At 37.8% G+C, this 27,584-nt stretch overlaps 1 protein-coding gene across 1 annotated transcript in view; it reads right to left on the bottom strand.

The window, feature by feature from the left end:
- Positions 1-239: 239 nt before the first annotated feature.
- ST18 (ST18 C2H2C-type zinc finger transcription factor) overlaps positions 240-27,584 on the bottom strand; it is a 169,015-nt gene continuing 141,670 nt past the window's right edge. Inside the window, exons 13-23 of the mRNA XM_018080283.1 lie at positions 26,007-26,252; positions 20,204-20,319; positions 16,859-16,921; positions 15,994-16,062; positions 11,006-11,068; positions 10,839-10,919; positions 9,576-9,797; positions 7,476-7,564; positions 5,914-6,017; positions 3,520-3,663; positions 240-2,728 (exon numbers count right to left, since the gene is read on the bottom strand). Of these exons, the coding sequence (XP_017935772.1) occupies positions 2,588-2,728; positions 3,520-3,663; positions 5,914-6,017; positions 7,476-7,564; positions 9,576-9,797; positions 10,839-10,919; positions 11,006-11,068; positions 15,994-16,062; positions 16,859-16,921; positions 20,204-20,319; positions 26,007-26,252 (1,338 nt within the window). The 3' untranslated portion in view covers positions 240-2,587. The remainder of the gene's footprint in view (positions 2,729-3,519; positions 3,664-5,913; positions 6,018-7,475; positions 7,565-9,575; positions 9,798-10,838; positions 10,920-11,005; positions 11,069-15,993; positions 16,063-16,858; positions 16,922-20,203; positions 20,320-26,006; positions 26,253-27,584) is intronic.

The following is a 27,584-nucleotide window of genomic DNA, read 5'->3' as shown; positions in this document are numbered from 1 at the left end:
TCAAATTGACAAAGTAAAACACTAATTAAATTATTTATATCAGACATTTACTTACAGGGATGACACATTTTGTACACAAAGCAAGTGAAACATCTGACACATTGTATAGTGCCAGGTGCAGTTAAGAAAGTAAAATATAAGTCAACATCTAGAGGATAAAAAACCCAAAAAACTTGCTGCAATATTTCATTATCAATTTTATTTTCTACCATACACCAAATGTACAGCACAGAACACAATTTTGTTGTTTTGATGTAAGAAATATTAATTGTATGAAGAAACAGTATACAAACTACTCCAAATTAAAAAAATGCATACATCATTGCTCTTTACAAAAGGTCTAATTTACAGTATAGCTCATCAATGCATTTAAACACAAATAAAAGGAAAACTGAAAGAAAAAAAAACAGTGCACATTACAAAACACATCAAGTACAAGGGAGGCAAATAAATACAAACATACTTCACAGAACATCCTGAGCAAACAACCAAACACAGATAAATTAACCTGAAGCCATAGTAAATCATAATAATAAATACATAGGTCAGTAAGAGATTTTTTTTACTTAAATAAAATATATAACAAATTTGTTAAAATATTTAGTAAATTAAATTTTAGTCTTTGTAATGAGTGAACTCATTTTGTATGCATTTAACAAGTATAACAAATGTTTGCTTTTTGTGTTTTTAGCAAGAACAATAACTTTAATAACAAATTTTTGTTTGGTGTTCTCCTATTTATATTAGACAGCACGTATGGTAGCTTTTGAAAAATCAATTTAAAAATAAACACAGCTCCTAAGAACATACATTTTCCCCTGTCTAAACTAAGATCGGAGAGTTGAATCAACCTCCCAACAAAAAGCAAGCCCCACCTAATGCAGAACAGTGACCACAGTGCATGAGAGTTGAATCACTTCTGAATAGTACTTTTGTGCAGAAACAGTAATAATATAATTGTATATGTCAAGCCTGTGAATGCCATCATATTCAATCTAAATATAAATGCGGCTAATAAAAATAAACACTTTCATTATAGCACGGAAAAATTAAACACACGCTAGATCCATGTATACATTTACACTGAGGCACATATGCACATGAGGTGTGTGTGCATACAAAAAAGGCAGTTTAGCTGGTTGTTTATACCTTTTTCTTAAAAAAAATAAATATAAAAAAAACTTTTGAAACAATGCTTAATTACTTACAATCCCTGAAATAGACATTGCCTCTGTTATAGCAACCGCTAGTTTCTGACGGACTCAGAAATTCCATACCCAGGCTAACCAGATACCGAGGTGCACGCTGGCACCTCTGTGCAAGTGCTCGTCTGTCCACACCTCCACCTGTCTTACACTCTGTAGCACTTGGTATCCTACCAAGAGACTGGTAACAAACTCAGTATCAGCCTAGTCTTAGTGAAGAAAGATAGGAGAAACCAGTCACGGCGTTGCTACCAGTCATTCCAAGAGACAAGCAACCACCGTCAGGCCAGAGGAGTATTATTCCCCTCCAGTCCGCTGCCTTCTCAGCTGCCGTTAAGTTCAAACCAGTATTAAATGCCATTTCAGGGGAGATGTGTTCGACTCGTTATGCAAAAAGCCTTTAGCTTGGGATGTGCTTGCGTTTTTCAAATCCAAATCCAATTCCATAGCAATACTGGTCACTTGGGTAAAACCTCAACGTCTCATACTAAAAAAGTACCAGTACCTGCCTAATTACCCTTCTTGTTTAGAGATAATTGTCATTTCCCTTCATGAGCTAACTCTGAACAAAAACTGCAGTGGTAAAATAAATCTGAAGTTCTCTTGAAACATTTTAAATAATCATTCTCATAGGCTAAATCACACAGCCAAGTCAAGTGCTTTGCTGATTGCTATATTTCATTATTGCTAACGTATTCTTTAACACACTGTTTTCCAGCATACTGTGCTTTTAAGAGCCCAAGTTCCCCACTAGTGGGCACCATTTGTCTTCTCATTCCGTGCATCTTCACATCTCGTGTTACTGCAAACCCATTTCTGATACAAAGCCATTATAAAAAAGCAGGATGTGAGGAAAATAAAACTAGAACCACGGTTCAGTCATTTGTTACTTTCATAGGTTTTTTTTATCTTCCTGTACAAACCCAGCAAGTTATTTAATTTACAGTATAACTTTCAGTCTATTTAAAATCTTGTTGGAAAATAAATTAATAAACACATTTGTAAAAATATGGCAGGCTGCAAAAATGCTGTTAAAAGATAAAAAAACCAACTCTTTGATTAGAAATAAATAAAAAATATAAAAAATAGTTGCACACACTTTTTACATTCACTTTACAAAAACTGAGTGCAAAAGAAGAAAAAAAAAAGAAATTGTACTGAAATAAATACAATATACTAACAGAGTGCATTGCTGTTAATACAAATAGTCTGTTGTGGTTTTATTCTTTTTTTTTATGTCAGCTGGGAAAAAATTAGTGCAATGTTGCAATTGTAAATGCAGCATGGCAACCTACACCCCTTAGCAGTACATGAACTCCTAACAGATCCATCTGGAGTTTACTGCTGTTAAGTAATTTCTGTTGCCCAGCAGCTTTCACATCCTACACATGGATGCCCTTCACTGCCTGTTTGATACTTTCCAGCAGAGCTTTGCATTCGGGGGAATAGTCCCGTTCCAGATTGCTGTACATGTCTGTGAGTGTATTTACATATGCTTCGAAATTCTGCTCACTGATTGGCCCCTAAATGAAGACAAAACAGATTATAATTGTAAGAGATAAAATTAGGCCAAAAAAACCCAAACACCCAACCCCAAAGCATGGAAAAGTAGCGATATGGCAACTGGGGAGAAGTCATAAACAGGGCAACCATCTGTATTAATGGAGGGGTTGTGGAAATGACAGGAGTTGCAGTGCTGGGGGGATCCACGCACTTTCCAAGCAAGCAAAGGAGTTGGAGATATTATGATTACTGTAGCTTTTTTTTGTTGTTGCTTATTTGGCTCTGAGATTGTGGCTGACATTCCCCCTAACCGTCCTTACTTAATCTTTCAGTGGCACTCTTGACATTTGGAAAGGGGACTGGAAACCCAAGTACCTCTGTGGATTTGGCCTGTGTTTGCAAGCAAGGTGTGAAATTTTTGAGAAGGTAGAGCTTTTTTGGCTTCAGAAAAATCACCTGTATTAAACAGTTTAAAGTTTTGATTTGGAAGCAGAGTAAATAAGGATTCTCAGTGTGAAATTTTCACTCTTTGTGCAGGGTGGATGTTCAGATAGGGAGAGACGGGGAAAAAGCCTGCTTTGCACAGTGTGGTATAGGGTAAAGATACCAGTGCTGGCTCAGTCCTGGAAGCAACTGTGCCTGCCATCACACAGATTTCATGATCCAGCATCTCTGCAAAGTAAATCAGGCTAAAAGAGCTCTCTGCTACTGTAGCTTCAGTGCTCCTGCTGGTCCCTGAGCTTGCTCATCTGCTTCAAGCGCTGGCAAGACAGTCTCAAAGAAGGTGCAAAGCTGCTGGCTGTGGTCTTACCATCTGTGGAAGCTGAATGTCAGCGAGACTGGAGATAAGGGCTTGGCTTAAGCCAGCTAACTCCTTCAACAGGCTCTCGTTGTTCTGCTCTATGAGTTTGTTCTCTTCTTCTATTGTTTTCAAATTGCTCTCCATAGATGTAATCTAAAAGACAGGCACGCACAAACACACAGACAAGCAGACCCTTGGCAGCATTGTAACTCCAGTTTGAACTCAAAATGTAAGTTGAGTGATTACAAGAGGGGCTACAACAGATCCGAAACTCAGCTATATTTTTTTAGGAGAGACATAACTACTCCCCCAAATATTCAAGGCAAAGAAGAGGTTGTATTTGCTCTGAATCAATGGACTTTGCTGCTTGTTCATGGAGAAACTTTGTGGCAGGAAGGCACTGGAGGGTGGCCCACAGCAGGAGGAGGGAATTCAGCTCGGGGGGAAGGTCATTGTGGAGCTGGGATGGAGAGTGCGCCGCAGGGCCGGCAGAGGGAAGGAGAAAGGGGGTTGATGTTTACATTGCTGTCCTGCTCTTACAGCATCCCTGCTGATCGACCACAATAGGAAGGGCACGGGTATTAGCTGTTGTGCTGCTTTCCCGCCCTGCTCCTGGGTGAGCTGTGGGCTGGCTGGGATTAGCAGCAGGGCTGGCACTGGAAACAATAAGAGAAAAATAGAGTGGAAAGGAAACTGATATGAGAGGTTGAGTGCACAGCGATCATCACAAAGATGATCTCTGATCAACAGAACCGAAAGGGTTTCGAAAAGAGCAAGAAAAAGCAGCCAAGGTAGAAGAAAAATGGTATCTTTTTAAAGTGAGAGCTCTGGAATATATTCAGCTCTGAAGGCTTATATGTCAAAGCAGTGCTGAAAAAACATAAACAGCAACTGCAGGGCCTGGTTTCCTCCTGCCCTTCTCCTTTCCCTGGGAACAGGCAGTGGGACAGGGCCAAACCAAGGGCTGGCATCCCTGTGCCCAGCCACAGCTCTGCAACTCACATAAGGGTGCAGTAACATCCATGATTGTTATGCCCACCCTATCCTTATTAGTATGCACCTCTTTGCACTACTTAATTGCCTCCTGCTGTGGCCACTTTATTTTCTTTCCTCACACACAGCAAAACTCCCCAGTGTGAGAAACCCCTTTTTGCCTGCCTGCCTGCCATCCACCACAACCTCTCCTCTGGAGGGTGTTCATAGCAGCCCAACACCTGGCTGGGATGGATTAAAAGGAGGTAGGGGTGTTATTGCTTCTGTTGTAGTTCAGTTCAGGCTTTGCTGGTCAGACTGCCTTCACCAGGGAGCAAGTCTGGGGAGAAGAAATCTGACTGCATAAATTGGGCAATCTCCGTACAAACAGCACAGTGATCACCAGAGAGAACTAAGTGTCCTGCGGCACAGAGCACAGCCCTCCTGCAGTGCAATTTGAGATGGATATCCCCATAGCGGTTTCAGTTTAGATCCAGTAAAAGTGGCATAGACTTCTCCTTTATTTAGACCATACATGTAGTGTTTTTTACAAAACCAGCACGAATCAACACTATGCATTCCAATGTGGTACAAATACAGTGGGGTGTGGTTACACTCAGTTTGGTTTAGATCAGTTTAGACTTATATTCAGTTCCCAGATCTCACTTAAACTCTTATTCAAAAAATATTGAGCAAGTTTCTGCTCTTGCTTTTACACAGTCCACCTAGGTTAGCTTCCAGGTGCATGTAGGAGTCTCTGTAGGGATGAACCTACACAGCTCACTCCATAGAACCACTATCAGCATCTTAAAGGTAATTTAACCTCTCCAGTATACAAAATAATGAAAGAGAATAACTCCTCTAACTCCCATCAAACTCCTCTGCTACACAAATTAGCAAAAGGCATACATTCTTTACCAGGTGTTGCCTGTAGGCAAAATTCAAACTATTTGGATAACTGACAGTGAACTAGGCAGATTTTCCTAGGTACACCTAAGAACAAAGTCAACTTGCATTAAGAGTTGGAGTGTGCTAGTAAGAGGCAATATCCTCCCTAAAAACTCAAGTCATAAGATCTGCATGGTTTGGTCAACAAACGTTTGATCAACAAAGGAAAATGAATGTTTTGTTTTGTAAATATGTTTTTTTCTGCTTGCCAAGATTAGCTCCCAGCTGCCCTGAATTTGTCATTCACCAGATCTTTAAGACAATAGCCAGGAACCTGCTGCTGATTTACAGAAAACAAGCAAGCAAGAGCTTGACAAAAAAGCATGTAGGATTTTTGGTACTTATAAGTTCCACGGAACGATGGAAAAACTAGTGCAAGGGAGACTAGGTGTGTTTAAACATAGCATTTACACAGTATCTAATTTATTTATCATGCTTAAACATAGCATAAGAAAAGGTAAAACTTTCACATTAATGTCATACCTGAGTCTGAAGTTTCATCATGTCAGCTTCAATTTTAAGGTTGGATTCATTCAGTTCTTTTATTTCCTCATCCAAGTGTCTTATTTCTTCATCACTTTCAATACCTGTAAATAGTTGAAAATAACAATGTCAGATTTAAAGTGTTCATATGTAAATGGATGTATGACTAACAAACTACATTACCTGTTACTGAACAAGGAGAAGATAACAAGTATTTCATCAAATGTTTGATCCTTAAATTGTCTTTTACTTTGCTTTTACTGTCAAAATTGTGTCCTACCTGTAAAAGATCTATAGGACCTGAAACACAGAAGAGGCTATCTTAATCCTTGAGTTTCACAATTCCTTTTATTTTCCCATTGCAACATGCAATTACAAGCTGAAGGGTGCAGAAAGGCAAAATTGCCCAGAAAGAGGAAAGTTTATCATAAAATATAAGGGCATTTTTGCAGTGTTTGGGTATGGACCTTGGGTTGGTTTTTTTGTTTGTTTTAAAAAAACATAACAGCAACCCTTCTCTTTCAGAAAACACTCCAGGATAACATCTTCACTGGTATAATTGCTGACTTTAATAAGCTCATCTGTACTTGCTTCTGATCTTGCAAGAATTTCTGTGGGGCCAAACCTCTGTGCAGAATAACTTCAATAACCAGAGCCTTAGTTATATCTGATAAATAGTGAAGTTTAAGTAACAGCAAAAACAAAATTATCAGAAAGCTAACAAGCATTATAGAAAAAAAAAAAAAGGAAGGTAGATTTTTACATTCCACCAAGTTAGATAGAAAAAAAAAATAAAAAATTCAGCTCTTTAATCAAAGTCTTGTCCTGAAAAATACAGAGCAGTTACAGCTACTGGCAATACATGTTGCTCTTTCTGCTTAGGATCACTCTGAGACGAACTCTGCCTGGAGATTTGTGCCACAGTTGTTAAAACCTAGAACCCTGAACTGAGTCTGCTGGGGAGCCAGCTTGGGAAATGTGTAAGCAATAACACAGCCGTTTTGCTCAGCAGTTGGAGGCTAAAGACTAAGTTTCCTGAATCCTGGTTCAATCCTCAACTTTCTAAAGCACATTGTATAAGAAAGGAGACTCCTGCACATTTCCCCCTGTAACTATTTGGTAATTGTTGCTTTGCACTTGGGTTAGCAAAATTACCTAAGCACTGTGTAGATACTAAACCAGGTAGTATTCAAGTTAGGGAGATGAGCCAACTTCTGACCACAATATTTCTCCCTTCTCACCTTAGTCATTAGCTAGCCAAGTCCTCCTAATCTGTAACTAATAATTTATTAATAGCAACAGTATTGAAAGCACATCCAAATAAAAAAAAATAATGCTCTCAGACAAGAGAATACCCTCAACGTTGGTTTATCATGACGTAAATGAGAATAATTTTTTAATCTCTCATGCAAAGATTTTTGTTATTTAAGATTTTTTATTACTAGAGACAACTGAAAGTAGTGAGAATTAATGCCAGAATGGCATAAAGGGGCATAAGCATAAATGGGAGTCAGGGCCCTTCTATCTAAATAAATGTCATCGTCTTTTACAAATCTCCTTACCGCCACTTGCTTTAAGCTTGATAGTCATTAATTCTTCTGAAATTTTGCCCTTTTTTATGGTTTGTGCATTCAGAGGACAACCAGACAGGCTGAAACGGATAGGAAAAAAAACATTAGCACCCACTTGAAAATGGCAACAATCCTTTCAGGCGATATTATCATGCACTTGGACAGACCTCTGTACCTAAGGTCACATCAGTATCTCCATTATAGCATAGCTTTGGGGAATGACATAACTCATAAAGAGCCATTTAACTGTATATTGCAGCTTGAAAATTGGTACAGAAATCTCAACCTATAAGTAAACAACTCTTAAGCATATTTCAAAATAATCAAAATAACAATGGCAGCTACAGTTATGTGAAGATGCATTTACAGAATTCTTGAAGTTCCAACACTTATGAATTGTTTTTATTGAGGGATTGTGCTCCAGAGGAGAGGGACAGTATGGTCCTATGAAACGGCAAGTTTACTATCCTAAAAAAATTTAATTAATAGGATGATTGCCATGGTGCATAATTATTGGATCATTTTGTTGATACATAATAATGATCAATACAATAATAACTCTGGATATACCCTGTAGGCTGTAATAGCTTTTTAGAATGGTTCTATTATATAGTCAGTTTGCTTTTTAACCACTGTTCACGTTAAATTACATTTTGCTATTTCAAAGCTTACAATTTCATCAGCTGGTAATTATCTGAGGCAATTTTTATAGCCCACTAAAGGGCTAAGATGAATTGCACTGCCTTAATACTATCTATATAAATAACAAGGAAGAAATACCCATATGCTGAAGAACTGGCAGAAGGATTTGTATTCAGATGTAGCCAAGTAAGGAGTGAAGGAAAATTTTGTTCCACAAGAAAATGGTTGATTTGTGTGTGTGTGTGTGTGTGTGTGTGTGTGTATAAAAATTGAAAACAAAAATCCTAACAGACATGGCATTTCCACACAGAAAAAAAAATAATTCAAAAGCAAGCAAGCTTTTGTTGGCTTAGCTAAAAACTATACAGGCAAAGATGCTAGTTCTTCAGCTCTAAATTACTGCTTATTATCTCTGCCCAGAGCAGATAGCTAACTGGAAGATTGTCTCAAAGCCATGAGTTACTTGTTAGGTTTCAAATGTCCTAGGAAAGGATATCATATCACAAAGCTATATTTGCTTGTAACATCTTGAGTGTTATTCAGCCTTATGTAGGACAGAAGTCATCTGTACTCTGAGTTGCAGCCAACTAAAATACTATTTATGCTACTTGCTTAATTAGCTAAAATTTACACTAGTGTCCTGATGTAAAGACTTTAACAGGGGATGTAGATCATAAAATTAGGATAACATTGGACTCTTGACAGAATTTATTCAAGTCACCTTAGACATTCTTGTATTGCAAAAGTTGGTTCAGAGTGTTACGAAGAAAGCAAAGGAGATAGAGAATGTAGACTTAATTCCTGTTAAAGATAGAAAACTAAACTTGGCAGATATTAATTCAGATATTATAGCCAGATTCTTTGAGTAATATTGATTGAATACAGTCAGGTTATAGTAGTGTTGTCACAGTGATAGCTGGTGTTTCTTGTCATTGGTTATATGTGTGACTCCTTCTTTGTAAGGTTAATTTTCTTTGTAAGATTGTCATAACTTCAAACTTTTTAAATCCATATGAGTTCTGCATGCTTAATTTTTTTTATGTGTGTCTCTAGCTGTTTAAATACAAAGTTTATGAAAACAACATGAAATGAATGCCGTTAGGCTAAAACTTTTCTGGTGACATTTAAATGATATTTCCATTTTCTTTTAAAGATGTGCAGATACAAATCTATATTTCCCTAGGAAAGAACTCTCTTTAATTTTAAACTGTGTAGGCACTGTGCTAATCTGAAGACCTAGGAAAGTCATGCTGCAATGGGAACATAGAAAAAGACATAAAAGTTTCAGTCTCTCAAAGTAATTCTGTTTTGTATCACTCTAGCTGCAATGTAAACCATGTTGCTATTTAAAAGACTTCAACGCAGTTTATTCTGGCTCTAACCTTACACGTTGCCAATTCAACAGTGGATTGTTAAGGAAAAATGAGAAGAGAAAACACAAAGTTATACCTTCTGTGGGTGACAAAAACATTATTAACATGACCCAGCCCGTTGCAGCCTGGCAAAGGACAGTGTGGCAGCTCTTGTTTGTTCAGTTTCCAGGATAGTGAAGACCCATTGACAGGACTCTCCTTCTGTCTCTTGGCAGCCAAAGGACAACCAGAAGCAGTGCGATGAGAAGTGTATTTACCTGATATGTGACCTTGGCCATCACAGCCTATCACTGGACATCTACAGAAACACAGCAAAAGAATCCCTGTTTTTGCTGGAGAGAGCAGACGAAGACAGTCTCAAGAAAGTCTGAGAAAATAATTCCAGCTGCCTCTGCTACTTTGCATTAATGGATTTAAGACTTGGTCCCTGGTGGCACACTGTACCCGAGCATCCAATTCCTGACAAAATGAGCTATGGAGGTTCAGTTGATCTTAAGATAGGGCAATTTAAAATACAGTTGTGGAGACTAAGAAAATAAAACATTCATTTAGATAGTTTTTTACTAGAAAAAAAATCAAAATTCTATTACAGGCAATAAATCACACTTCTTCAACTGTATGGAAGGTCAACAGTCTCTCCTCTCTCTCTAGGTTTCTGGTATGAAGCAGAGGGTGGGTTCTGTACCTGGAAAATTTGTATGCAAACCCATGCAAATATTTGCAAAGAAAGGATATGGATTTTTTGTGCTGTTCTGTCAGCATTTATGCAGTTTCTCATATTTCATTAGCAAGTATTAAGGACAACATTGCAAGCAACTTAGTCTTCACATTTATATTCTGGTAGTTATCATTTACAGATTTTAATGGAATGTGCATTCAAGCTGAGGATGTAGTGAATCTCTGTTGAATTTCCACTTTAAGTGAAATTCTAATTTATACATAAAGACATGAGACTTACATATATTTAAGTCATCTGGGATATATTTTGAAAGTATCACTCTGATTTAATTAACTGACATGTTTCACCTCAGGCAGTAATAATTTTCCTTCATTTTGCCAATTTTTTTCAACTGGGTGGTACTTTCATATTTAAAATATTCTTTAAAATAATTGGGCCAATGCAAACAGATATAGCAATCCTTCCTCACTGTTCAGTCTCCTCAGTGATGGACTCCACCTGCTTCACTAGAAGCAGAAACACTTGGTTTCATTCCAGCTCTAGGCACTATTCTCACATGGTTCAGATTAACTGGGATATCTCCCTATCATCCCTCGTCCTGAACTTTTACGGGCTATTTTCCCCCCTCCACTGGTGGTGGATCATTGTTTCCGTACTCACTTAAGTTCAGGATCTTCTTTTTCTTCCTTGGTAGGAGTCACTTTGATACCTCCTTTCCTGGCACGAGGACAACCAGATAAGCTGAAAGAAGCACACAGAATAAAAGCCACCTGCTGCTAGCCGAGAACCCTGAGCACTGCATCCCCATGTGATGGGACGGGTTTTACCTTCTGTGGGATGCATAGTTCCCTGTTACGTGGCCAGAACCATCACAGCCAGGTGTTGGGCACCTATGGAACAATACAGGAAGCTTACAAAATATGGCCTCGAAGATTATTTTTTTTTAAATGAGCAGATTCTTTTTTGGGGGGGCTTTCTTTTTTTTTGCCTTTTTTTTTTTATAACAGCTTTAGTAAGGAATGTGAAATATATTGCATATAATTTGTAAATTTGAATAGTTTATAACACTGTTTGCATCAAACATTTTTCCTTGTACAGAATCAAAGTTACAAAAAGAAAAAAATGCAACTTGATATTGATAGATTTGTAAATTTACTGCTATGTGTTTGTTTGTTTGCTATTTTTATGATGTTTTCAGGTACAGATATAAATAAGCACTTTGCCACTATTTACAGAAAGGAAAATGGAAGCAGAGAAGCAGTTTTACTTTTGAGCATCAGATGATAGCCAGAATTTGAATTTAATAATTTGTATGTTCTAGCACTGTAAGCATACCATGGGACCATCTCTATCTAGCACATGATTCAATTGAGTTTTCAGCTGGGCAATTGGATTATGCTTATGTCTCATAGTTCAGGGGTTTCTGTGTGTGTGTGCAACAAACAAGTCTTTCCAAGTATGAATGTTTAATACTGAAACATCCACACAATAAAAAGAAGCAAAAGCTGCCCGTTACTGTGTTTTTACCAGTGGTCTGGCAGGGTGGGCTTCTTGCTTGCTGTTCATACATGAAGAACATGCTCCAAAAGCCAACTGGAGTCAGTAGGTCTTAACACTAACTTCTGGAGCAGGACCTTACTGGTAACACTTTCTATCTCAGAAGTTCAGAGATTTTTTTCATTTTTTTTTTCATTTAGGCTATTGTATGTTTGTGAGGTGGTTTGATTTGGGTTTTTTTCAGAGAAGAGAAACACACCTCAGCATACAAAGCAGCACCAAAAATATTTAACTTTATAAGATATGTCAGTCTTTTCCATGCTTCTGAATTATACAGCACAAAGTTCTTATACTAAGTACCCCTAAGGGACTTTGAAATGCTCTGATTTTTACAGAGTATCAGAGTTACAGAAAGAGTTGCGCCAAATAATATTGTACTGAACCATTAAGGAAACTTTCATTTTTCAATATGCTCTTAAGGGCCTCAGTTGTTACTGAATCTTTCCTGACTTAAAGTGATGAGTGATTTCATCTAGTCATTGGTAGGCTGCCATGGAAAACACCTACAAACAGAATTGTAATAGCACATCTGAGTATGCAGGTGCATCTCTTCACAGATTATTTAAAACTAGTTTTCTGTGAACAATTAATTTGTCAAAAATCTGATTTCTTTTGGACATGAACAAATTTATGCATTGATTCAAGCAGAATTCAGCAAATAATTTCAAATGAAGAAAGGGGTGACTTTTTTTTAAAAGATAATGTCAAAACATTTCATGATGACATTTTGTGAACAAAATATTTTGGCAGAATGACATGCCTTGCACTGACAGCAAAGGTAAGGGTGTGGGTTGCAGAGTGCCAGATTTGCTCGACTGTATAGCACTGAATGTTGACCTATCTGAGTGTGGGACAAGGACTGGGCACAATGTCAGTGGAGCAGGCAGCAAGGGCAGATGTCTGGAGAGTGTGAATGCTCACAAGTAAATCCAGAACACCTGCCAAATACCATGGATATTAATTTTGGCTACTTGTTTTATCAGATGATCACAGATAGAAGAGCTGTTTGCATACACTGGAGGTGGACTTTAATTCAGTAAAAGCTCTTTGTGTGAGACATTCAGATCTGAGAGTCTAAGAGTTGTGGACTTAAAAAAAGACACTGAACTAAATTTTAAATCACCCATCTGTATTTACCACTTTTGGCAGCAGACACATTTCACAACCAGATTGGAATACAAGCTATTCTTGAGGTCATTAAAGATTTGAGTCTGAGATATTACAAATACTGATGGAATTATAAGGTGATATTTCAGGTGGACTACTGACAAATCAGTAAAAAGCTTCATTAGCAAGACTCTTAAGCTTGACCACTGGGTTGGGTTTTCCAAATATTGGTTATATCTTTGTATCGATTGTGAAATTCCACAGCACAAGATACATCAACAACGTATTGCCTTACAGTCAGTAATACTCTTGATCTTCATCAGCTTTTAACTGGCTGATGAGTTTGAACTGGTGCCCCAGCTTAGGGAGTCGTACTCTGTTATGGATTCCTGTGCAAAGCCAAGAAAATCAGATTTATGTTGAAGGGCCAGAGGCCTCAGGAGGTCAAAATAAAAGATGTCAACTCTCAAGTGGGTGTAGGTTACAAATTCTTTTACAATTCTTCCAAATTTGTTCTTCAAAAATAAATCTCTCAGTGATTTCATATTCATATTGCAAATAGGCATTGAGTGCCTGCTATTTTGTCCCCTTGTCCCAGAGGTCTGTTTTATCTTTAGGAAGATGAACTACAACTACATGTAAAATTTAAATACTGTGCTGCAGATCTAGGAGCATGTCTGGTTCTTTTGATCCCTCAAAAGCTCACAGGGTATGAACTGTAGTTAAGGCAAACCCATTGAGATCAGCTGAGAAAACCATTAACTGAAATACATCATGCTGCCTATGGAATATGTATCAGTGTCAATGTTTTCTGTGAAACCTTTCTAGAAGAACCGCTAGAATGTCTCCTAAAAATTGACATTTAACCACTGTAAAAGGATAGGACTGACCACCTATTTCTCAAAGTTTCTGAACCGTAAGTAAATATCTCTCTAAAAGTACACATTAAGATTCTTAAAGGCTTGATTAGCCTTTGGTGAAATAGGATGTCAGCCACGATTATCCCTTATAGCTTTAAAATCTGAGTCATCATCAAGTTCAGTATGTTTTAAATTGACCACCTCAGATTGCTCTAAGCAGTAAGAATCCTCAGATAAAATTTTCTTGAATCTGACTCAAAGGCCCACTTTCTGAGCAGATCTTCCTTATTTCCAAACTGTGGATCACATGCAAGCCTTGTATCTTTGCTGGCATAGAGATTCATAATTAAAGCCAAAATCATATCTTGATACTGGCAAATTAAACATGAATAACATTTGGAAAAAAATACACAGCTTTTTCATATTCATGCTTAACTACATGAGGGTACTTTCCTGGCCTGATTCTATGAGCATTTATGCCCTCTGCTCACAAAGCAATACTGAAATTAACTATTGATATCACTGTAGTATTCTATACAGTGCAAGCATGACTGCAGGTTTTGGCATAAGATTTCTTTTAGCCAAAAGCAGAGTTTTGTTCAAAATTTCACCTGAACTATGTTTCCAAGAAGCTAAAATAAGGTGGTACATTTGTGGAAAATAATTTTATTTAGCACTTTTTCCTTTTGCGAATTGTCTGTGAACAGATTTTGATTTTTGCTCTTTTTCTAGTTAATTGAAATTAAATGCTAAGTGCGTTATGCAACATATTTCTGTCTGTGAAATGTCCATGAACTTTGACTTTGTCTTTCACAACTCACTTATTATACATGGCGTACAGTGTGCAGTTTGTCATTTAAGTCATATGCTGTTGCTCCTCTTTCCTTATGGCATGACCAAAACTCTAGAAGCTTTAGTGGAAAAATAACCATATTGGTATGCAAATTTACTTATTCACACATGAATGGAGGGGGGGTGGTGGTGCATGAGGAGCAACTATTCAAAATATTTGTGTGAGTGTCTCTGTATGGCAGAAAGCCAACAAAAGCAGGGACAAATATATATGACTCAGCAAATTACTTCAAATTTGTCAGCATTTTTACAAGTCAGTTCCTTGCTTCTTGTTCTGCTCTTAGGAAACAAACTGAACCTCAATTTTATACCTTTTGAATCAGTCGTGTCAAAAAATGAAGCATTGTGTCAATCTGCCAGTTTACCTACTGGCTTTGGGAACTGCTTTGGACAGTTTTCTGTATAAATGGCCTTTCTTTGCCAGTTTGCTGCATCTCCTGTACATCCAATTCCATAGATACCATCAGTTCAGCATTTCATTTATAATTCAAGTTGTCAGACTAAGGAATAAGACCACTAACATTCGATCTGGGGAAGATAAACACTGAGTCAAATCTAAATGTAGTTACTCCTGCTATTAACACCATTAAAAAGCATAATAGTGCCATGATCAGATTTATGTTATATCTGGACTAGGGATGAACATAAAGGACAGAAAGGACAGTCATGGGATTCTCCCTTTTTTCATGCATTCATGAGTTTTTCCAAGCCATCTATTATGGGGTCCAATTTACAAGTTGCAGAGGGAAAGCTATGAAAGAACTCTAATTACCCTTTCCTTTTCCCCACATCCTTATTGACGAAGCCAATTCATAACTAGATGACTGGTTGCCAGTGCCTCTCTTGACTACAGATTTTTGAAATATTCATATGTCCCTATACATCTGTCTATATAGCAGAGCCTGCACAGTCCTTTTGTAAGTGACATTTCATGGTGAGAATTATGCCAGTACAAAATCATATGACTTGATGTCTGCTTCAGTGACATTAAACTCATAGTATAGGGTAGTGAATAATAAAAAAATTATTTGCAGTAATTCTAGTCTCATTTTTAGATTTATTCTAAATAGATTTATTTCTAACTAAATAATTCCAATTTATTCTATCTGGATCAGGCTGAGTTGTTTGCCAGATCACTCTTACATGTTAGATATCTTCTATTTCTCTCTGATTCAGAAGTACTGGGAGAGCTGCATCTCTCCTAGTGTTTACAATTTTTTCCCCCAGGTCCTGGTTAATTCATGAAAATGAAGGGGTACAAGAATGAAGAACAACAAATGGAGAAAAGTAAACTTTATTTCACTCAAAAGCTTTCAAACCAATTCACTTCACATTTCAGACAAACATTTGACATTGCTCTCAGAGCATTTCAAATAACATAGGGAACATATTGATTGAAGGTAAAAAACAATAACATTTGTGCAATTTTCAATACTTACTTGAGCTCCTGAGAATTAGCAGCCATAAGGGATTTTAATGTCTTGTCAGCTAATGGGCACCCAGAAACACTGAAAAGAAAATTCTATGTGTAATATTTTACTAAACCAAAACATCTGTTTTTTCCTAAAACATCAACCTCCAGACAATCTATGACTTGTAATGTGTAAAAAGATACTCTCTAATATATGCAAAAGAGGAGCACCCAATATAAGACTGTGGTTCTTAAATAACTGGAAAAAATTATCTAGTTAGGGACAAAGATTTTTAGCCCCTGTAAAACTTAGCATGTGGAGGTAATGGTACACAGAGTCCATCTTTTATGTTTCGTACATGAAGGACAGGTAGAGGATCTGGTCCACGTGGTTGGTAAAGACAGAAAATGTTTCCATGCTGCTCCCAAAGGAAAAGAAGGAAATTATTGTTGCAACCCCTAGGTTGACAGTAGGCTATTTATTCTGAGGAAAATATTTAACATCCTCAGGTTATAATAGCAGATCTATGAATTTCAAAGCCATTCAGAGAGAGAGATGCATAAACCTCATTTATAATCACATGCAACAGCATCTGTGTAGAGACTGCTTGTACACTTAGGGAAATGCAAACTTTACTAAAGGACTTATCTGCAAGTCTCAGTTAAGAAATGCAGCTACACTGATAAGCATATACTGCTTAACTCTGCATCAGTGGTTTGAGTCCAAATGTTCACAAATATAACAAAATCAGGAAAAACAGCCACATTTCTGTATGGATTACTTTCTGCAAATTACTTTTGAATACTTATCTATGGTTAGTATAAAAACATTCAAAGATACATTAGCTAAAAGCAGCTCTATTTCCTGTTCTAGGCTTCCTGTTGTTTCTTACCTGCGGTGTGAGGCGTAGTTTCCTGTTACATGACCGCTACCATCACATCCTGGAGTTGGACAGCTATGCAAAGAAGAAGCAATGAGAAATTAGAGTATGTATAATACACCACATAGCTCACCATACACAGCAGTGAATTATGTAATGATCCTTAGGGCGATCACGTTCGTCATTACACATTTCAACACTATCATGACACTGCAAAAAACTAGCAAAACTTCACTTCTATTTTTTAAATATTACTTGAAGCATAGATTAAAAGAATTTTTCCTATTTCCACAATGCAAACAAGTCAAAACCTTATTTTTTATCAATGCCGTGTTAAACCACCATGCTTTGGATAGATATTTTGGTTACAATGTGGGTTATTAAAAAGACAAGTTCATTATTGTTAAGAAATTTTGACAGCAATTCATAACGTTAGTGCTGAAGTTTCTGATCTAACCTCCTGTATAACACAGGTCAGATGACAGTAATATTCAAAATAATTCCTTGACTTCTGACTAAAATAAGGGACCCTCTTTAGAAACACATCCAATATTTATTTGCTGATACAAGTGAGAAATTTGGTGTTACGGTTGCTTGCAGAACGGAAAGCACCTCAAGCTGACACAGGTGAAGTTCAGAATGAGCACATAAGTTTTTCAAGGTGTTTCAGATCTGAACTGAGAAGTGATACAAAGGTGGTTGTTGTGGTTTAGGAATGGTACTCCCCAATTCAGTGCTCCCATTGAGACTCTCCAAACCATGTGCTACTCACTTGATACACCAACCCCACCCCTTTCCCCTCCCCTTACAGTGAGCTGGAGAGGAGAACTGGAGGCACAAAAGGTGCATAGGTTGAGATAAGAACAATTTACTGAAAACAGCAATGAGATAAGAAAACTAACAGTAACAGCAACAATACTAATAACAAAATGTACAAGATAGGTCAACAAGTCACACAGGGTTGCTCAGAACTGGCATTATTCCCCTGTTCCCTGAACCACACTCTACCAGAAGGAATCCTTTCTCCTCAGGAGTGTCTTCCTTTCTCCTGCCCCTGGCAATGATGTGAGGTGGTATAGAATAACCTCCAGATCCTAACCATGCCTTCTCCTGGCTACTGCCAAAATTAACCCTGTCCTGGCCGGAACCAGGACAGTGATGTACGTTTAGCAGAACAGATGCCAAGAGTTGGAGGTATGCTTGACCTGGAGAAGATGTTAGAGCTTCTGTTTTTCCTCAGCCCTTCTTCAGTCATAACACTGAATTCATTTATCAAATTGGAATACAGTTCTCTGCAAAAGGGCAAAGATATCAAGAAATGCAACTTGTACATGGAGGGTGAGGTGAATTAAATATACCTTTGCACAGTACTTTAGAACATCCTAACACTAATGCTTATAAGAATGGTTTTATTTCACTGGGCATATGGATAAAAAGGGCAAGCAGGTGCTGTACAAAAAATGTTAGCTAGTGCTCCATGCTAATGAACAAGGGGTGCCTGAGAAGCTCACCTGGCTATTTTCTCTGAGTGGCAGAATGTTAGGAGGTTTTTCAAATCTGTAAAAAAGCCTTAGGAAGACATCATCCTCATTTTCACAGCCCATTTCAACCTGAGCAATGCAGTTATGGGCAACAGAATTAACATGTAAAAATAGAAAGCAATGCTAGAAGGAGGTATCGAACAACAGTTCACTGCAACTGAGCTAACCATGTTAGAAAATTTTTCTCTGTAAGTGCTTATGTCATTTTAAAAACTTCCTCATGATGGAGCCAGCTGTACTGAATTGTTCTGTACGATTTCTGAGCTCAATGGGGTCATAGAAACACAGTCTGATCCCTATATTACCTATGGATTCTTCTGATAAATTAAAATTACTTCTTTAATTTTCTGCACAACTACATTTTCAATACCTATTTCTACTCACTGTTTGAAAATAATATAGTAAAACCACTGTAAGCTGATCAATGCCCTAGTATGTTATTATTGAGGAGAGTAGAAAAGTATTTTACAGACATCTCAAAACAGGTCAATATCACAAAGGAATAAATATTCCAAAAGAAAAGCCATTAGTCTCCAGCAAATAAACTCTCAGTGATTTTTGTATGCATTTGTTTTAGAAGAAGAGGCAAAACAAACCTGACCTGTAGCAATTTAGGTCATGAACTACAACTGCAGATATAATGTGGTGAGTAGACAACATGCAGACTGCATGACATGAGGTGAAAGAATCACTCTTCACAGCAGCTTGCCCCAGGGAAATGTAAATTCTAGAGACATGGTCAGATCTAACTGTTTCAGTGCCATTGAGTCTGGAGAGCAGGACACAAGTTGCTGGAATGTGACTTGTTTATTTACGGGTGAGCCTGCAGTGATATGTTATAGACTATCATTACTAAGTGATGCAGACCTCACTTTTCTGAAGAGACCTATTCTAGTTTGGGACAAAATGTACTAAAAATGGTTGTTGAGTCCTAGTTGACTAGTACAGTGAAAACTCTGCATTGATATCAAAATGAAGTTGACATGAACCAAAAGGGATTTTCTGAAGAGCCTAGATGAGATTTTAAAAAGTGGCCAGTGTTAGGGTCAATTTTATGAACAATTTAGCTTGGAACAATTTTAGTGAACAATTTAAACTGAAACAAGGTGTTGCATGCAGAAAGATTTGATAGAATTTATTTTCAGTTTTAGATAGGAAAATTTTGGTAATTAACACAGAACAAATGCATCTCAGTACTTGGGAAAAGAGAGTATTAACCTATTCTCCTGGAGTGCGAATTTGGACATCCACTGGATTTTCGGTAGGACAGAATAACTAACTCTTCTTTGAAGGTAACAGATGAAGGACATAAACATAGATTTCCTACATGTTAGAAAAAAACCTGGGACAGTTTCTATCTTGTATTTTGTCTTTTTATGAACTCTACATGTTTCCTGTCTGAGGAGTCCTGACCACTTCGACGCAAGCGCTTACCAACGGATCTGTAGTGATAATTGCTCAATTAAAGTTTATTTAATTATGTCAGCATAAACAGAGTCAATCTGTAACATGCTATGAAACTGTGTATTTTGTAGAAGGACCCCACTTGTTACTTATCTATCCGAAGAATTAGTGGCACTCAGTATAATGTCAGTCATGAATCTGTCCAGACCTCCAGGCATACCCTGGCTTGCCTCAGCTCCAAATCTCACGTCTATCCAGTTGCACACCTGAAATGTGGAACTAAGTACCTGCAGGGAACTGTGCAAGTCTCCCCGCTCAGCTCCTACAAATCTGCTCCAAACCAGAAGTCAGAACAACCGTGTAGTCAGTCTTTACCAAGGCAAAGGAAAATGTGGCACTTTTTGTGACTCACGTGATGAGTTCCTTTTTGAGATCTCTTGAATGGAGCTTGGGTTTAGGGCTTGGTATGGAGACGTCTCCTGGATACTTCTTTTCCTCCATATTTTCTGGAGAGTTCACTGGATCTTTCTGAAATATTAGATGAGAATGTGACAAAAGGTTTCTCTCTTCAAGTCGTCCCACGCGTTCAAGAAATAATTTGCCATGGCAAGAAGAAAACCTCTTGTAAAACTTAAAAAAAAAAATTAAAGAGAAATTAAAAAGAAATGATGGAGAGAAATTAAGAAAGCTTAGTACATCATAGTTTCAGGTTCTAATAGGTTGACTTCTAAAAATGTTGTGAAAGGATTTCTGAAGGCAAATGCTGGTTTAAGCTGTACATAGGGAAAACTGAGTTTCAATTTATAAAATGGTGATAAAGGCTAAAGAGAAGTACATAGAGAAAATAAAACTGGTTGTTGAATATATAGAGGCAAACAAGACTTTGGCAAGTATGTTCTTGTTTTTTTTCTGTGTAAGAACATCACTGAGTTTTGTATACAGTTGATATGAGGACTGTTGTACTGTGAATTATAAAACTGCAACCATAAATTTTAAAGAAATTACTGTTTTACGTAAGCATATGTAAATGCAAAGCTTTTTAGATCCGTAGAACGGAATGGCTTGTTATCTTATTCAGAGAGCAGATTCTTGTTAAAATAAAAATCATGAGAACAAAACCACTTTGAAGTTTTCTTAGTAGGAGGCTGCTAAGGGTAGTTCTTGATTTCTACTAGTTGTATATCAAAATTATCACTGCTGCTGGACTGTTTGGTGAATGGTATGAACCATGAGCGTTCACTCCCTTGGGAAGGCATTTTGGGAATTTGGAGTCCTGAAAGGAAATTACATTTTTATTTTCTGAAAAATCTCTTTGATCACTTCAAAATAGCTTGGTTTATACTGTTTTGAGACTTAATGCCTTCAATTATCATTATTCTTATGAAAGATAAGTATTTCCTTTCTGGAGGGATGCTGTGTGGCTATTTTATCATTCAAGAGTTCTCTAAATCCTATAGCATCAATTATCAAACCTCTATTAATCCCTTCTGGGACTTCATGCTGGTTTTGTGATTCCATTCCAATACCCAGATAGGTATTGCCCAGAGATTACCATCTGTGGGAGCAGAAACTGCTGCCTGTGGTTGAAAGGAGAAGGTCCCAGCTCCTGCTAAACTCATGGGGCTGATGCTCTGGGCTTGTGCAGCTGACAAATGTGCCAGGACAGAGGGACAGGGATGTCTGCAGAGCTGTTAACACAGAGTGGAGGGCTGAATAGAATCTGGACTGAAAATGGAGATACTGCCTAATGGGACTTGTAAGCTCTGCAGGGGTGTTTCTTCTGATAAAGCTTCCATATGGTCCTCAATTCTGGCAGCTCATCTTTGCCTGTTTGGAGGCTGGATCCTCAATATGACTTCCTTCTGCTTTCTGCTATTGGCTACCTACAGTCTACTGAAACTCACACTATCCATACATATAGAAACAATGCCATATTATTGCTACATCGATTACTACTGATTTTTGCAACCACATTTGTGGGGTTAGTTTGCTTGGGAATAATTTAATCTGCTACAAATATAGAAAGTAAAAATAGATATGTTCAGCTTTTCTAAACACTCTTTCACGGTAATTATCTAGTAATTATTTTAGATAAATAGAAAACCCCTCATATGTCTCAGGCTTTTAGAATTTTATTTCTAAAGGAAAACTTCATATAAGGAGCATTAGAGAAAAAAACTATGAAAGGTCTTGACAAAATGTTAGTACAGAAATAATAAATGGTTGAAAGTCCTCCAAACATGGAAACTAAAATGCTAAAATACAAAACTGGAAAAATGCATGTCAGCTTTGTTCAAGATTCAAGAAACGTCAAAGACACTTTTCCAAAGTTGAGTTAAATCTTGGTTCCAGTGACGTATGGTGGTGGTTTTGCCCCTGCAAGCCACAAAATGTGGATTTGAACTCCTGACTACTGCTGTCCACAAGTTCTGACCTACCTTTCTTACAAACACATAATTGCAAGCAGGGATCATCACCAGTATAAGTTACTGTAAAATCAAAACCTCCCCAAAGAAAAAACAAAATGGTAACCCTCTGTTGCCAGCTGGAAGGGATCAGATGTCAAAATAACTCCAAAAAACACAGGTAAAATGGTTTCCTCTTAATTCAATGGAGGTTGAAGAAGGCTACCTTATCGGTTTCCTGTCTAACAACTAACTGACAGGCTATATCTGTATCACTGAACTGAAGACCAATGCTGTGTTTCTAAAAATTCAACGCATGCCTTGGCTGGATCCTAACTGCTTATCAAAACTGGGGCCCACAACAGCCTCTTCCGCTACTCAGATGTAGAACTGAGAGAAGTCTGGAGTAGGTGGTGGTGGAAAGACCCCTCTGACACTCCACTGCAATCCTGAGCTGTGTGATGGACCTCAGAAGGCACCTGCAGCACACCAGAGTAGCCACAACTGTTTGGACTGCAGGATATATTAATATTTTCATGTATGTAACTTGTGTTCTTTATCTCACATGAAAGATATCTCTTGATCTTTTGCTGGTGATGGACCAGGAACTTGCATTTGTTTGAGTTTTTCATCATGTCACTGTTTGATACCCGTTGCACAGACTAGACTATGAATTATGTATATCAAGGCTTGACAAAATGCTACAGTATTGCAGTTCACAGATTCATTTAATGATGTTTCACTGAGTCATTTAACAAAAATAAGATTTCACAATGAAAACTAACATTTGTACTACAGCCACGAGTATAAGTGACACTAGAGGGTTTAGAATTGAAGTATTTTCATTTTCTATACTGATTTCTTTTTCAAATCTTAATAGTAAATTTCCTGAATTAAGTTATTAAGATTTGTAATTTTTTTAAATGGATAGCTATATGCACATACATACATACATACATAAGCATCAATAGTTTTACGGTAACTCCTCTTTTGAAAAATAAAAAATCTAATAAGGAACAAAGTGTGAATACAGTTTTTTTCCTAGTTAACAACCCTTAGTATATTTCCCAGAATGAAAGAGGTATATAGACATTTAAACAGGTGACTTCTTCAGCACAGTCTTAGCATCTTGGGGACCACTTGATATCACTCAACAGCATGAAATCTTCAGATATGTAGAAGCTGCAAAAGTAGCACAGTGCAAAGGAAATGTAGGCAAAAAATGCCAAAATTCTGCCTTTCTAGGACCTTACATCATTAAATGTGGCCCAAAAGGGGTTGCATCTCTGAAACACAGAAGATCAGAAATAAAGATCAAATATTTCTTGATCCTCTGCACTTAAGACTGAGAGTAGAGCATCATGTCTTGGCTTATGTGCTTCTCCAGCTACTTAGCTTAGATAATCCTTTGGGAAAACACCTTTAGCATCTTCCACTTTCTGGTGTATTAGGTGATGGTTGTCACAGCTAGTCAAGTCCAACTGTATATATAATTTTTTCGTTTCCCATTTGAATGGATTTATAGTTAAATGCTATCAAAAATCTAACAAATTCTCGACTAAAGAAAAATCAGAACCAGACCCATTAGTCCAAACACCACTATTTCCTGCAAAGAGCATGTGTATATCCATGCATGCACACCAAAGAAAGCAAGCAATGATACTCCATTAATGTACAGATGGAAGTTTATATTGATTTCAGCAAAGACCAGAACATAATGGTAACATGAATAACAGATAATAGCATCTGGCACTTTTAACATTTTTAAGCCCTGAAATCTTTGGAGAACTGACAGTTGAACTAACTGACAGCTCTAGTTATTTCTCGGCGCTTTCCTTTTGGAGAGATTTTGAGCTTTTTCCAAATTCAGATTTTTTTTTTTTTTAAGGGGGCATCTGGACAGGCTATTTTGCTGAGAAGGAGAGAGACAATATTTTCTGGAAATTACCACCAAAATTAAGCAACTGTTGTGCATATGAACCAGATAACAATGAATTAGAAATAGATATCATCAGTCATTTTCTTTGCATGAGGATAACTGCCAGTCTTGATTTTGAAAACAGAGCCTCTGGCCCTGACATCACTGGACATATCAAGGCTCCCTGGGATGGCAGAAGCTCACAGCAGAGATCTGGGGCCAGATCTTCAATTAGGGACAAACTACACAGTGTCAAAGCACTGAGTGCAAGGGGCAGCAGAGCCTGAGTGTATCAGGCCATTATGTCCTATCACGTTGTTTAGTTGCCTCCAGCTCCCTGTGCTGGGCAGGAAAACAGCCAGACACCCATCACAGCCTTCCAAAAGCCAAGCATGGGTGGGGGGCATGTGGAGGTGCTCCTGCCTTGGCTCTTCTGCTGAGCTGTGGTGGCAGCAGGGAGAAAGAGTGTCATGACAGGCCCCCTGCCAAGTCTGTGACACCTATTGATCCCCTGCAGCAAGGCAGTCAGTCCTTTCAAAGCTTGCTCCTTTACCAGCATGAATGGGGAAGAGCCTGAGTCCCCAGCCTCCTACCTCATGTCAAACCCATTCCAAAACCCTGATATAGGGATTGTGCTCTCATTGGTGAGCTAAGAACCATCATTAGCCCCAAAGAAGAGACTGCAAAGGGCTTTTCAAGACAACCTAGCCTTCAAGAAGTGTAAGCTTTTTTAGCAGTCACATTGTAACAGACTACCCAGTGCTGATTGACTTTTTCTTCACACAACTGAATTATCTTCTAATTTCGTGTGGTTTTGGAATTAAGGCCTGGATCCCCTAATCTCAGCCCTAAATACTAAAAGCTAGTGTCAGTTTTGATATTTCAACAAAAGGTAATTTCATAATAAATATAATGTTCAAATGCTATTCTTTTGTATATAAAACCAAATGGGGAGTAAAGTATTTGAGGCTGTATAAAACCTCCTAACTGGACATCTTTTAGTCTGTTTCAGAAAGCTATAACATAGGCTTGTCCATGTTAATTACCAGGATTTTATCTTATTAGGTTTTTAAAGATCTGGTGGTCTCTTCCTGATTTAACAAAAATGCAAGCAGTCCATATTCTGACAGTCAAGCTCAAGAGAAATTAATAAATCCAAACTTGCTAGCAGGATAGAGGAATACGAAGGAAAGACTGAAGTAGATTATGCTGCTTTGTTTCAACACAGGGTAAACAGATATGTAAGAGCAAAACAGAAACAAAACCAAAATCAAGACAGTTATTGAATTGGAAGTGGCACTCTAGAAGATTAGTCATAGAAGTTTCAAGTTGGAGATCTAAGGCTTACTAGAAGAGATTTCTTGAAGTATGTTAAATGTAAATAAAAAGTTTTCCACTGAAAGAATATGGCAGGCAAATTTCTAAGCACGTGTTTTACATGCTTAGATTATGAGTTATCTAGAATTATGAAGAGTTGGTGTGGAAAAACTGCTTTTTGTTTCAGCATGAAAGAACTGCCTTGGTTTGATTTTGTTTGTTGGGGTTATTTTTGGTTTGTTTTTCTTTTTTACCCAGTAATCCCTAGTCCATTTGGGTGTATGCGCTACAGGACTGAGCCATTGGAAACAAAATTTAAAAAGCAACCTCTAATGATGGATACTTTTGATTCCCTTATCTTAGAGACTTATAGACATTAACAAGCTGGCTCTGAGAGATTTTTCAAAGTGAGTAATGATTTTTTGTGCCATATCCAAGAGACGATTAAACCAGCTCAGTGTTCGCAAGCCTCTACCTGCGGAAATTGATTCCCTTTAAATGCACTAGATGGTCCCTAAGACCATCATATGGTCCCTCATTCAAGGGAAAAAGTCATTCAGAAACTAAAAAAATACCTCTTTTTCTTCTTCTTTCCTGCCATGGGTCTTGCTGTAGTTGATTGGTGTATCCCAGCCTTCCTGTTCACAAAGAGCCTGGTAGAAGGCTGCGTTTACCAGAATGCTGCTTGCTTTGAAAGGAGAAGAGGAAGGAGTGGGAAGTGCTGTGCTGGAAGAAGTGAGAGGCATAACTTTGTCTTGGCTGCGATTCTTTTTCATGCTCAAATCCAGAGTGCCATTTTCATCCACTTCTATCTCAGCTCCCTGACATGCAACAGGAAATAGAGACATGTTTAGATATGGACATGGTAAGGCTGTAAAATAACCATGTGGTGCTTTTAAAGGATAAATATAAATGCACGCTTTTATTTAAATTTATCTGAATCTAAACCCAGCTTTTCGATTTATGTCAGTTAATGTCCAACTCTTAGGCAGACTTAAGGGTAGCTTCAGTAATGGTGTCCTGCATCTCAGCTTAAACACAGTAAGTAGAATTTAAATAAGATGCCTTAAACCATAACCTATACACCCTAAATCTAGTTTTATTTAAAAAAAGTTTAGCTTTAAATCTTCTTGATCTTTTCACTCTTACAGAGAACTATGACCCCAATTCACAGTTAAAAGCATTAATGCATTGTTTAGGTCATCAACAGCATTACTATTATATATCCTCCCTTCCCCCACACCCTGGAAACCTTACAACATCTGCATCATGGGGGGAAAAGGAGGGGGGAAGAAATATGTCTAAAAGTAACACAATAGGAGAAATTTTCACTAGGGTTTTCTACATCACTTTAGATAACATATTGCCTTCATCATAATTTGACTAGGCCACTAAGGCACAGGTATGTACTGAGATCACTTGAGTGAGAGGTACAGGAGGATCTTGAGGAGGTTCTCCCTGACGGAGACTATCTGCATGAGTTAACAAAGCCTTTGCTACCTGGAAAGTACAGCAAAGAGCAGCCTCTAATTGCAGAGGTGTGTGCAGTTTGGGGAGAGACACAATTTCTCTTTCCAGTCTGTCAGAAGCTCTTATATCAGCTTTCAGAGCAGCTTCTGCTCACAACAAGGGGCAAGTGATGCTTGGCTGTACAAGAACAAGAAAAGGAAACCTCACTATCCTGCCTCACCCTGCCTGATCCCAGAAAAAGATGACAATCTCCTCTTGGAATGATAAAAAGCTGCGGAAAGTGTGGCTTACTAATGGAAGCAACAAAAAATTTCCCTACATGCTCAATATGTTATGCTGTATATTGACAGATTTTTTTTATATAGGGATGAATACAAGACTAGTCCTTGCTGTTGCCAACAATTACTGAAGTTAAGTAGGGGAAGAGATAAAAGGTGGCTTCTAGATGAGTACTCGGTAGTCTAGTTCAGTGTGTTGCCCTGAATAAGGTGGAAAACATTTAAAGACCACGGAGATAAATAGCAGTGTCCTACATCTACACATAGAATGCTTTAATTAACACTGCTCTTTGCCTTCCTGTTATTGCCATCACTACTATTTTTCATTTGTATCACCACAAAGCTCAGATAGCACTTGGGAATTTGGGGCTAGATATGGTAGGTGCTGTATAACTGTAGGAGACA

The sequence above is a fragment of the Manacus vitellinus genome, unplaced genomic scaffold (assembly GCF_001715985.3).
Source record: "Manacus vitellinus isolate BGI_N305 unplaced genomic scaffold, ASM171598v3 scaffold_1_pilon, whole genome shotgun sequence".
NCBI lineage: Eukaryota > Metazoa > Chordata > Aves > Passeriformes > Pipridae > Manacus > Manacus vitellinus.
This window is presented reverse-complemented; position numbering and strand designations above follow the sequence as displayed.